The sequence below is a fragment of the Dermacentor albipictus genome, chromosome 7, assembly GCF_038994185.2.
Source record: "Dermacentor albipictus isolate Rhodes 1998 colony chromosome 7, USDA_Dalb.pri_finalv2, whole genome shotgun sequence".
In the NCBI taxonomy this organism is placed as follows: domain Eukaryota; kingdom Metazoa; phylum Arthropoda; class Arachnida; order Ixodida; family Ixodidae; genus Dermacentor; species Dermacentor albipictus.
The window spans coordinates 96,172,918-96,185,466 of NC_091827.1; the positions used below are offsets into that span (position 1 = coordinate 96,172,918).

A 12,549-nucleotide genomic window follows, 5' to 3' on the forward strand; every position below is an offset into this window, starting at 1 on the left:
TGTGTTTTGTTTACAAGGAAGAGAGGCCTGGTTCCGGATCCCTGCTTAGAAGTGTGTGGACAACAGATACCTGTAAACAAAGAACACAAATTTCTAGGTGTCATACTCGACTACAGACTCACTTTCGTCCCCCACATTAAACATATTAAAGAAAAATGTCTCAAGACAATGAACATAATGAAACTTCTATCCAAGACTACGTGGGGTAGTGACAGGAAGTGTTTAATGAATCTATATAAAAATGGCTGTGGCTTAGGTAAGGTTAAGCCCAGGATGCGAAGCATACTAGCCTTTATTTTAGTTGTTGAACCACTGTTTAGCCTGGTGAACTGCCCCGCAGGGGCGTCTGCGCAAGCAGGCGTTTGGTGTGTTGCGACACCACGGACCCGAGCACATGAGGGTTGGACCCTCCCGCGTGTAGCCGTGCGCGGCTTAGCCGTGTCTGGGGAAAAGGGGATCCTGGGGGTTGAGCCAATGCTGGGTGTTTGGACCTTTAAGGCCCCCCGGCGGAGGCAACACACCCCTTTGGCCTCTGCTTCACATAGACGGCACCCCCGGATTGACCCACCCGGAGGAAATCGGCAGTCGCCTTTTCCTGTCCTCCTCTCCAATCTTCGTCTTTCTCTCCCGTCTTTTTCATCTTTCCTGTCTTCTCATCACTTCTCCTCACTTCCTAGTTTCCCGGCGGCAAGGGTTAACCTTGTGTAGCTAGCCAGCCTTGGTTATGCTGTATTTGGTTATAGCAGCGATGTACGGCTGGCGTTGGCAGGGTTTCTATAGCAGAAGCTCCTGTCACGTCCCCCTGTTGGGCTCCATGGTGGGTGGTCGGCATCGCGGCCGAAAACCCAACATTACTTATGGAACATGCTTTTCCTAAACTACCTGATCGCCCTCATAAACGAGGGCGCACCGAAGAAGTTTTTCAGTTTTTCGGACGTCAAGTCCACAATTTTCCCCGTTTTCATGTAATCCACGCAGAAAAACCGGCTAAACAAGTACGAACAATATCCCCGTTCCTAGTATCTAAGTCCCTTACCGAAGTTTTTGGCCCAGGATATAAGGTGTCAAGGATGGCTAGCGGTGACCTCCTCTTGGAGCTCCGCGACCAGAAGCAATTTGAGAAGCTGCCACAGCTAGTATCAATAGGGGAGACCCAAGTAGTAGTAACCCCGCACCGCACGATGAATACCTCCCGCGGCGTTGTCTCGGACGATGATTTGCTGGAGCTCACTGAGGCTGAGCTCTTGGAGGGCTTCAGCGAACAGAATGTTACAAATGTCAAAAGAATTAAGATAAGGCGAGATGGTAAAGAACTAGCGACCAAACACTTAATACTCACCTTCAATTCAAGTGTCTTGCCCGAGTCAATCGAGGCCGGGTACATCAAGCTCCGTGTAAGACCATACGTGCCAAATCCCCTCCGATGTTTCAAGTGCCAGCGTTTTGGCCACAGTTCGCAGAGCTGCCGAGGCCGCCAAACTTGTGCGAAATGCAGTGCGCACGAACACTCCTCTGAAGCTTGTGAGAATGCTTTCCACTGTGTCAATTGTGATGGCGAGCATGCCGCATACTCGCGGTCATGCCCGTCTTGGAAAAAAGAAAAAGAAATAGTAACAATTAAAGTCAAGGAAAATATCACTTTCAAAGAGGCACGCAGGCGGGTTGCACACCTTCCTAAGGCCAGCTTTGCCGAAGTGGCGCGTCAGGGGGCAGCGTCACAACGGCCTCCGGCGACTGTCCGACCCACACGCAGTGAGTCGGCAGTTACGCCATCTGCCCCCACGGTGGTTGCAGCTAGCGCTGCTCCGCCAACCGAGGAAAAGGGGCCATCGACCCCGAAGGTGGGCGCAGCCGAGGCTGCCTCAACCTCCCAGGTCCCTTCCAGTGCTGGCAATGGCCGGCGCAGCCAAATCCCCCAGGGAACCCCACCGACCTCCGGGCTGGTGGGCGCAGGGGTCCTGCCCTCCAAGGCGGGCCCTTCCCTGGTAACTTCTCGCTCGCAAGAGCACGTGTCCGGCGCCTCACAAGAGGCAATGGACACCACAACTATCCCCAAGGCGCCCCAGGCGCCTAAGGAGCGGCGAGGTTCCCTCGAACGCTTCAAAAAGAGCAAAACCCCGGTTACAGGGCCTCGAAAGGGCTCTGTAATCTAAGACATCCCTTCCGTTTCCGTAAACACAGCACCAATTAAATTTAAAATATGGATACACAAATCATTCAGTGGAATGTCAGAGGTCTACTTAGGAATCTAGATGATGTTCAAGAACTTATCCATAAACACAATCCAAAAGTGCTGTGTTTACAGGAAACACACTTAAAATCCAAAAACACAAACTTTCTCCGTACCTATGTTACGTTTCGCAAAGATCGCGATGATGCCGTCGCATCATCGGGTGGTGTGGCGATTCTCACTCATAAAAGTATAGCATGTCAATCTTTACAGCTACGTACGCCCCTTGAGGCAGTGGCGGTGCGAGCTGTTCTGCTAAACAAACTCATCACTATTTGCTCGCTTTATATACCCCCACATTACAAATTAACTAAACATGAATTTCAGTCCTTTATAGATGAATTGCCAGAACCTTATCTGGTTCTAGGCGACTTCAATGCACACAACTACCTTTGGGGCGACCCTCGTATAGATGCGCGAGGACGTCTTGTTGAACAGTTCCTTTTCTCTTCTGGTGCTTGTCTACTGAATAAGAAGGAAGCGACATACTATTCTCTTGCAAACAGAACATTTTCTTCAATAGATCTTAGCCTAGTCTCCCCGTCACTACTGTCTGAACTCGAATGGCAAGTTAACAACAATCCTTACGGAAGCGACCACTTCCCAATACTGCTTAGAACACCCGAAGAAAAGGAATATCCACCACAGGCTCCTAGGTGGAAAGTTGACACTGCCGACTGGGAAAAATTTCGAACTCTATCTTGTATTTCGTGGGATGACATGTCCTCGCTAGAAATTGACGCTGCTGTCGAATATTTTACAGCCTTCATAATAGATGCCGCATCTAAATGTATATCACAAGTAAATGGTCTGTCCTGCAAACGGCGTGTCCCGTGGTGGAACGACGATTGTAGGATCGCACGTAAAAATCAGAACAAAGCGTGGGGGTTGCTACGCGCCTCCCCCACTGCAGAGAATCTTATTAACTTTAAAAAAGTAAAATCACAAGGCAGGCGAACCCGCCGGCAGGCCAGAAGAGAAAGCTGGCAAAAGTTTTTATCAAGTATTAACTCGTTTAGGGATGAGGCCAAAGCCTGGAACAGAGTAAATAGGATTAGAGGGCGGCAAACACATCCACTCCCCCTGGTAAACCCACAAGGCGATACCCTGCTTGAACAAGCAGACTCACTTGGGGAGCACTTCGAGAGTGTATCAAGCTCCAACCATTATTCGCAAACATTCCTGAAATATAAAGAAATAGAAGAATGCAAGCCACTCACCAATAAATGCCGACAGAATGAACCCTATAATTGCCCATTTAGTGCTGCCGAGTTGAAAGCGGCCTTGAGCGCATGTAAGAGTTCCGCACCAGGATCTGATAGAATATTATATGAAATGCTCAAAAACGTACACAATGACACGCAACTTACACTACTTACACTTTTCAACACCATCTGGGATGCAGGGTACCTTCCAACCGCGTGGAAAGAAGCCATTGTAGTCCCTGTTTTGAAACAAGGCAAAGACCCTTCCTCGGTGGCAAGTTACCGCCCGATAGCCCTCACAAGCTGCATTTGTAAGGTGTTCGAAAAAATGATAAATCGGCGACTTATTCATTTCCTTGAAGAGAGCAAAATGCTTGATCCTTATCAGTGCGGCTTCCGAGAAGGGCGCTCCACAACCGATCATCTCGTGCGTGTTGAAGGGAATATCCGGGACGCATTTATACATAAACAGTTCTTCCTATCGATATTTCTCGATATGGAAAAGGCGTATGACACAACGTGGCGTTACGGAATCTTAAGAGACCTGTCAGAAATGGGCATCCACGGTAATATGTTTAATATAATAAAAAGCTATCTTTCAAATCGTATTTTCCGGGTAAAAGTCGGCAATGCACTCTCACGTCCTTTTACGCAAGAAACGGGTGTACCCCAAGGAGGCGTGCTCAGCTGCACGCTCTTTATCGTGAAGATGAACACGCTTCGTGCTTCACTACCACCCGCCGTCTTTTACTCTGTCTATGTGGACGACATTCAAATAGGTTTCAAATCTTGTAACCTCGCAGTCTGCGAGAGACAGGTACAGCATGGCCTGAACAAAGTGTCAACGTGGGCAGACAGGAATGGATTTAGGATCAATCCTAACAAAAGCTCTTGTGTTCTTTTTACAAGAAAGAGAGGACTTATCCCAGATCCTTGCATAGAACTGCGTGGACAGCAGATACCTGTAAACAAAGAACACAAATTTCTGGGTGTCATACTTGACTACAAACTCACTTTCGTCCCCCACATTAAATATCTTAAACAAAAATGTCTGAAAACAATGAATCTAATGAAACTTCTATCCCAGACTACGTGGGGTAGTGACAGGAAGTGTCTAATGAATATCTATAAGAGCCTCATTCGATCACGACTAGACTATGGTGCCGTGATCTATCATTCTGCAGCCCCGAGCGCGCTAAAGATGCTAGATCCGGTCCACCATCTAGGAATCCGACTGGCCACAGGCGCTTTCAGAACGAGTCCCATACAAAGTTTATATGTAGAATCAAATGAGTGGTCACTTCATCTGCAGAGAACATACATTAGCCAAACATATTTTCTGAAAGTCCACTCAAATCCACAACATCCCTGTTTTAATACCATTAATGACATGACATATGCTACACTCTTTCGCAATCGTCCCTCCGTAAGACAGCCTTTCTCGCTGCGTGTGAGGGAGCTTAGTGATCAAATGCATGTCCCACTCCTCGAGCTCCCCCTAATGCATCCAGCCAAGCTGCTACCTCCTTGGGAGTGGCAGCTGATACAATGCGACACATCTTTCGTTCAAGTTACAAAGCACGCTTCAGATATCGAAATCCAAATGCATTTCCGGGAACTCCAGCACAAACACTCCTGCACGGAGTTCTACACAGACGCATCGAAGTCACATGACGGGGTGTCCTATGCAGCCGTCGGGCCATCCTTCTCGGAATCCGACGCACTGCATCCGGAAACTAGTATCTTCACGGCTGAGGCCTACGCAATATTGTCGACCGTGAAGCATATAAGGAAATCAAAACTCAAAAAATCAGTTATATATACGGACTCCCTAAGTGTTGTGAAGGCTTTGATATCGTTCTGCAAGCACAAAAATCCTGTAATAATTGAACTCTATTCCGTCTTATGTGAAGCATATGCATCTAACCAGTATGTGATTATATGCTGGGTGCCAGGTCATAGGGCCATCGAAGGTAATGTTCTGGCGGACCAGATGGCCACGTCAGTTGCATGGCATTCTGCTAATCCCACCGCTGCAGTTCCTGTCACGGATCTGAAGCCCTTCTTACGGAGGAAACTACGCAACCACTGGCAACGCCTATGGGACGCGGAAACAAATAATAAGCTCCACGTGATCAAGCCACAGTTAGGATTCTGGCCCTCTGTAACAAAATCACGCCGAACAGATGTCCTATTCTGTCGTCTGAGAATAGGACACACATTTGGCACGCATAACTATTTACTCACTGAAAATGATCCTCCAACCTGCGGTAGATGCGGGGAGAGGCTGACCGTCCTCCACGTCCTCCTGGAGTGTCGGGAAGCCGAATATGAAAGAAAGAAACATTTTCCCTTAGCCTACCGGCAGCGCATCCCCCTTCATCCTGTTATGTTACTCGGCCAAGAACCATTATTTGACACCAACGCAGTCCTGAGTTTTCTGAAAGATGTTGTCTTGCATGTTTTTAGCCCTACATGTTCATAGCAGGTCCTCTCTTCAGAGGACGCCGCTGTGATAGCTCCTTGGTATAGCACATGCCTCTAGACCCTTGTTTTCAAGGGCTCTGGCGAGGCAGCAGTGCTCCAAGTAATGTTACCATCTTATACATTTTATATTTTGCATCATTCTTGTACGATGGATTTTAATGTTCATAGTATTCATTAGTCATCGCCATAATTTTATAGTACGTAGATTTTACGCACTTTACAGCGAATATTTTTAGGCCACTCTACAGCCATGTCACATCTTCATAATACACCGTCAACATTAACACTTGTCATGGCGCTCTTTGGCCAAACCTGGCCCTTGCGCCACAAAAAACCACACATCATCATCACATCACATCCTAGTCACCGTCATTATTTTAGCACCTATGTATTCTACCCCACTTACAGCGGAAGTTTTTAGGCCCTTTTACAGCCATATCTCATTTACCATGATGCGATCATTGTGCACGTCATCCACAACACATCGTCAACATTACCACCTGTCATGGCGCTCTTTGGCCAAACTTGGCCCTTGCGCCATAAAACACTACACATCATCATCATCATCCTGGTGAACTGCTGTTGCTTGGCTATATTTGGTTCGGCTAGACGAAGAAACAACTCATGCATTACTTCTTCGCCTTCAAGAGTGGAACGCGACAGCGTTCCCGTCGACCCGCCAAGGGGTGTAAGACAATGGGCTACAGGGCAGCGACTACGCGCCCCGCATTGGACGCGGTGAGCGTCGAGCAAAGCAGCGTTCGGCGCGGCAACGAAATGTGCGCCTGAGCAAGAGACGCACGCCTTAGAAACAGCGCGTTTCTAAGGCAACACCGCATTCACTAGAGGCGCTTTTGTACCGCTTTGAAGCGTTGTACTCGTGGCTCAGTGGTAGCGTCTCCGTCCCACACTCCGGAGACCCTGGTTCGATTCCCACCCAGCCCGTCTTGCAAGAGTTGAGCCAAAGCCACTTCTCCTCTGTCGTGACGTCACGGTGTCACGTGATTTCATGGTCACCGCCGCGCCTGAGGAGCTGGGTTGAGCCCTCGTAATATGCTTCGCATAAAAGCCTCATTCGATCGCGACTAGACTATGGTGCCGTCATTTATCACTCTGCCGTCCCAAGCGCACTAAAGATGCTGGACCCTGTTCACCATCTGGGTATCCGTTTAGCCACAGGAGCTTTCAGAACGAGTCCCGTACAAAGTTTATATGCAGAATCGAATGAGTGGTCACTTCATATCCAGAGAACATACATCAGCCAAACATATTTTTTGAAAGTCCACTCTAATCCCGAACATCTCTGTTTTAACACCATTAATGACATGACACGTGCCACACTATTTCGTAATCGTCCTTCCGTAAGACAGCCTTTCTCGCTGCGTGTGAGGGAGCTTAGCGAAGAAATGCACGTTCCACTCCTCGAGCTTCGCCTAATGGATCCAGCCAAGCTGCTACCTCCTTGGGAGTGGCAGCTCATACAATGTGATATATCTTTCGTGGAAGTCACAAAGCATGCTCCAGAGATTGAAATCAAGATGCATTTCCGGGAACTCCAGCACAAATACTCCTGCACGGAGTTCTACACAGACGCATCAAAGCCACACGACGGGGTGTCCTATGCAGCCGTCGGTCCATCCTTCTCGGAATCCGACGTACTGCACCCGGAAACTAGTATTTTTACGGCTGAGGCCTACGCACTGCTGTCGGCCGTAAAGCATATAAATAAATCAAAACTCCAGAAATCAGTTATATATACGGACTCCCTCAGTGTTGTGAAGGCCTTGAAGTCTTTCTGTAATCACAAAAATCCAGTATTTAATGAGCTCTACTCCGCACTGTGCAAATCATATATGTCTAACCAACATGTGATCATATGCTGGGTGCCTGGACATAGGGGCATCGAGGGAAACGTTCTAGCTGACCAGATGGCCACATCAATCTCATTGCATGCAGTTAATCCTACTGCTTCGGTCCCTGTCACAGACCTGAAGCCTTTCCTAAGAAGGAAACTACGAAGCCACTGGCAACGCATGTGGGACGAAGAAATAAATAATAAACTGCATGTAATAAAGCCACAATTAGGTTTCTGGCCTGCTGTAACAAAATCCCGCCGGACAGATGTCCTATTCTGTCGTCTAAGAATAGGACACACTTTTGGCACACATAACTTTTTACTCACGGGAAACGAGCCTCCAACCTGCGGTAGATGCGGGGAGAGGCTGACCGTCCTCCACGACCTGCTGGAGTGTCGGGAAGCCGAATATGAAAGAAAGAAACATTTTCCCTTAGCATACCGACAGCACATCCCCTTTCATCCTGTTATGTTACTCGGCCCAGAACCTTTATTTGACACGAACGCAGTACTAAGCTTTCTGAAAGATGTTGTCTTGCATGTTTTTAGCCCCACGTGTTCGTAGCGGGTCCTCTCTTCAGAGGATGCCGCTGCGATAGCTTTTTCGTATCGCACATGCCTCTAGGCCCTTGTACGTGTTTCAAGGGCTCTGGCGAGGCAGCAGTGCTCCAAGTAATTTTAACATCCTATATTTTTCTACCTTGCATCATTCTTCTACGATGGATTTTAATGTTCACATTATTCACCATTTGTCATCGCCATAATTTTATAACAAGTTAATTTTACGCACTTTACAGCGAATATTTGTAGGCCACTTTACAGCCAAGTCACATCTTCCATAATAAATCGTCAACATTACCACTTGTCATGGCGCTCTTTGGCCAAACCTGGCCCTTGCGCCACAAAAAACCACACATCATCATCATCCTGAGCAGCATTCGCATGCAAAATTCACAATCCCATCAGGGGAACAACCGATCACAGGAAAATCTTTATACACTATAAATCCAGTCTGCTTCACAGTGACGGTGTGCCCATCGGCATTCATTATTGCTGTTTATCTTTCCCTTGCTTCGCTTTCTCTTTCGCTACCAGCCTTCATGGCCTTTGTCTGAAATGTTGAGCTTTTCAAAAGTGTCTTAAATAGACCTGACAGGTTGTGGGGCCGTGGCTCTGACTTGAGCTTATTTGCTTTTGTTTTGAACATGTGACAGATTGTACTGGTGACAACACTCTTGCGATAGCTGTTTCAATCATCACTAGTAGATTGGGACACCGTGAGCCTCTCTATTTCACTAATTGTGTTTTCATTAAATGCTTGTTGCACCTCTTCCACGAAGGAATTGAAATCTGGCTTCTGCGACTTTCTTATGGGCTCGAGCATTGTGCAGGGCTTGGCTGCTTTGTTAGTTGCAGTGTTGTTGGCAAGCTTGTCGAGAGTGGAGAGTCCTGCGGATGTAGAAAGGCATTTGTTTTATCATGACAAGTGACACATGCCCCTGAAATCAAGCGTTCTGTCACTATAGAACAATAGTTTAGCCTCGTAGGTGTATGAACGCCAGGTATTCAAAAATGAATGAATGAAGTTCGCACCTCGTCTTGGCTTTTTTGTGACGTGCATTTCGGCTGAGCAAGCATATGGCAAGCCACGCATGAGCCTTTTCGGTACCCCTTCCTGTAGCCGAGAAACTGCAGGCTCCTGAAACTACATCCAAACCTCCATTAAATTCCCATAATTACAATGGTTAACGTATTCGCCTAAAATTTCGATGACCTAAGTATATTTTCTACTCCTTCCTACACACATAAGCACAGAGTGCTTCCACAAGCTGGCGTAACCAGCTTACTTGGTAGAAAATTTTGCTTCAGCTGTCGTTTCTCCTCTTCCATCAGAGACGGGACGCCATAGACGTTGCACTTGGAGAATAGACTTTATGTACACGCTATTTACATTGACAGCTATTTACAGTGGGTCATCATATTTACGACCATCTGCGTCGCCCCGTCCTCGCACCTTAATTACAACCATCGCGCACGGCGTGCCACAAAGGGCAACCCTGCCGAAGTGAACCCACCGATTAGCCATGCCGTCTTGTGCATAGTTCGTCTCCTCCGGCGGGCCCGTAAAGCTAAGTGCACAGATGGATTTGTCTCGGGTGCCAGCCTGCCTTTCAAGAGACCGCGCATCGGGACACCGATCCCTCTGGCTTTAAGTTGCCCCTTTGTACCCAGACATGGCCATTGACGCCCTAACGACGCTTTGCCCGTGGTCCGTCCCAGGCAGGGCACCTCCGTCCGCGTTTCCGGGGCAAAAGGCCCCCAACGTCGCACCCTTTCCTACGTTTCAAGACCGCACGCGTGACAGGTTAAGATGTCCCGAGGTGTCGGCGCGGGATGTGCCGCCAAAGAGCGCCTCCCGCCTCATTACTGAAGCGCCCGGCTGGTTTTACTCTCGGCGAAGCCCGAAAACGGCGACCTCCCACTATTCTGGGGCGAAATTACCTCTCAGCGTCCATGCCGTTTGGCAACATCCTTTACAACCTAATTGTAACAGTGTACAAAATAAATACAGCAAACGTGTTCGGCATGCCAGGGCAAAGCATCAAAATAAATAAATTTGATTGACGGAAGTACTCAAGGGCTTAAATCAAATGGCAACTAGACAATTCATTAGCAAGGTTACTTGGTTGCGAGCAAACGTATGCCATTTTCTTGAACATTTTTGTAAGAAAGCTAAATATTCTCTAAAAATAGAGAATTATTTTTGAATAAATTGAAAAAAATGTAGTAGTCGTTCTGGATGTTGCTGTGTACATGTACATGAGCAAGACAAGCTAAAACCTCTCTTGCAAGCTTGTAGTTATCCAATATTGATCTATATGCCATTGTAATAATGTATGAAAAGCTGCATCGCATAATTACAAAGTTTCTTATAGCAAACTCAATGGAAGCAAGGCTTAGAACAAGCAATAGAATAAGCCAACACACGTCTTTCATGGTATCATGCGTCGTCTGCTTACACCGACCTGCACCATAAAGTCATCTTACAATACTCCTTAGGTCAATGTGCAATTGTGTTTCGTCTCAGGCAATTTTAGAATCAAGAGTATTCTTGTATGCCAGAGCACTGTGAAAGCAAATTAATGTTTTTTTTTAACACTTGGGTTGCCACATGGCATAGCGTTTCAAGGGAATTAAACGTAAGCATGTAGTCCGGTTTCGTGCCCGTCTTTCCTGAATCACCATTATTAATGAGCTGTAGCTTAAAAAAATCTGCCAATCACTTTAAGGATAACACAATATTTAGGCAGCCAAACCAATATGCATACCTTGGGGCAGCATGGTAGTTCAGTTATGGGGGTAGGTCCATATTTCTGTTTGACAGTATACTTGGCGTTTTGTCCCCATGACTGCGGTAAGTCAGTTGATGACAGAAGGGTTAATTGCCGTACTTTGTTAATATGTAAAAGCACAGCAATACAATGCTTGCACTTGTGAGAGGTGCTGAAAGAAAAACAAAATGTACAAATTATTCCAAGGTGCATCGTTTATACTCACCAGGTGCATTGATTTTACATACTGCTGAAACACTTGATTGTCAGATATAGTAAATAAATGATGCTACCACATGTGATCGGTCCGTAACTGATCTTATAAAATCTCTGGAAACAAGAGCCACTATCTTAAGCTAGTCAAAAAATAGCCATCTTACAAATTAAATGTCATCTTAATGACTATATTGTGGGGATTTACCATAAGCACCACTGCAAATTCAAGTGCCTGCATGCGAAAGTAATTAAAGGGATCTAATGATTATGATACAACATAAATTAAACGTTGCATGCTTTATTTGAGCTTCGTGTACCGGTTGCAACTGGTTATAAAGCGACTCGAAAGCATTTCACAGTGGTAGTAACACTCTGAAACTAACTCGTGATTTCGTAGGTCTGGCTAAAAACAAAAATTGATAAAGCAACGTAAGTACTCTAAATTTATCGCATAACGTAAACACATCGCAAATTCGCGAGTCAGCTTAGTATGATGTAATATAAACAAATCGCGATACGCGCCGCGACCTTCTACATCCGAACAACTTGAGGCAATAGTTTACCCTGCAAGGCATGTGCGGTTCAATTCTGCTATTTCCGTCTCGTCGGTCAACTTCAGGTCGACTCGGTGTGGGTCTTTACTAAGCGCGGACCACTGCAGCACGAATGCGATAACGTGCACAGGACCGTCAGAGCAGCAGGTGGAAGCGACGGCACTACACTCAATGATGTGGCCCGCCGCAACAACTTCGTCGCCTTCGACGAGACACCTTACACCATCCCCAACATGGTTGAAAATTGTGCTTAGAGGCAAGGGTACTGTAAAACGGAAAAAGACCGCATGTTAACCTCACAACACGTTGAAAGGAGACGAGCGCACATGGTGTGGTCGCGTTAAGGAAATGCTTTTCGCATCAGTACACTAAAAACGTACAGCGATTTACTTTAGGAATTCCCGTTACAAAAATGAAAGAATAACAGGTTGAGAGGTTACTCACCATCCAACAAACCGCCCTCGTCAACATCCATCGTGATTTCGCGAACTACGAACGCTGCACACTGTGGCTGGAGCGGCGACGGGCCACCGGCACCCACACTTAGGAGCTTCGTCACCTCGCCGCTAGGAGCCGACTCTGTTCGACCTCGAGGCCAATAGCTGAAACGTTTTCTTTGCAGTTTCTAAGAGCAGGAATTTTGAGGCATTCCATAACAAGAACTTTGTGC

General features: G+C 46.9%; 1 protein-coding gene across 1 annotated transcript; it reads right to left on the reverse strand.

Moving 5' to 3' along the window:
* Window positions 1–1,883: 1,883 nt before the first annotated feature.
* Window positions 1,884–12,407, reverse strand: LOC139048099 (uncharacterized). Its single transcript, XM_070522538.1, has 7 exons — window positions 12,324–12,407; window positions 11,889–12,144; window positions 11,107–11,281; window positions 9,371–9,482; window positions 8,105–8,165; window positions 5,683–5,743; window positions 1,884–4,397 (listed from the first exon to the last, which is right to left on the reverse strand). Exons 1-7 carry the CDS (start codon window positions 12,352–12,354, stop codon window positions 4,356–4,358), a joined length of 738 nt encoding a protein of 245 aa, XP_070378639.1. The 5' UTR covers window positions 12,355–12,407; the 3' UTR covers window positions 1,884–4,355.
* Window positions 12,408–12,549: the final 142 nt, after the last annotated feature.

Excerpts from the sequence above, each read along its gene's own strand:
- LOC139048099 (XM_070522538.1), bottom strand. The coding sequence starts at position 12,354 with ATGGATGTTGACGAGGGCGGTTTGTTGGATG. Across the intron at positions 9,483-11,106 it reads AACTACCATGCTGCCCCAAG|TTTCAGGAGCCTGCAGTTTC; the intron begins GTATGCATATTG and ends GTTTGGATGTAG. Across the intron at positions 8,166-9,370 it reads CACAAAAAAGCCAAGACGAG|CAGGTCGTGGAGGACGGTCA; the intron begins GTGCGAACTTCA and ends CCGACACTCCAG.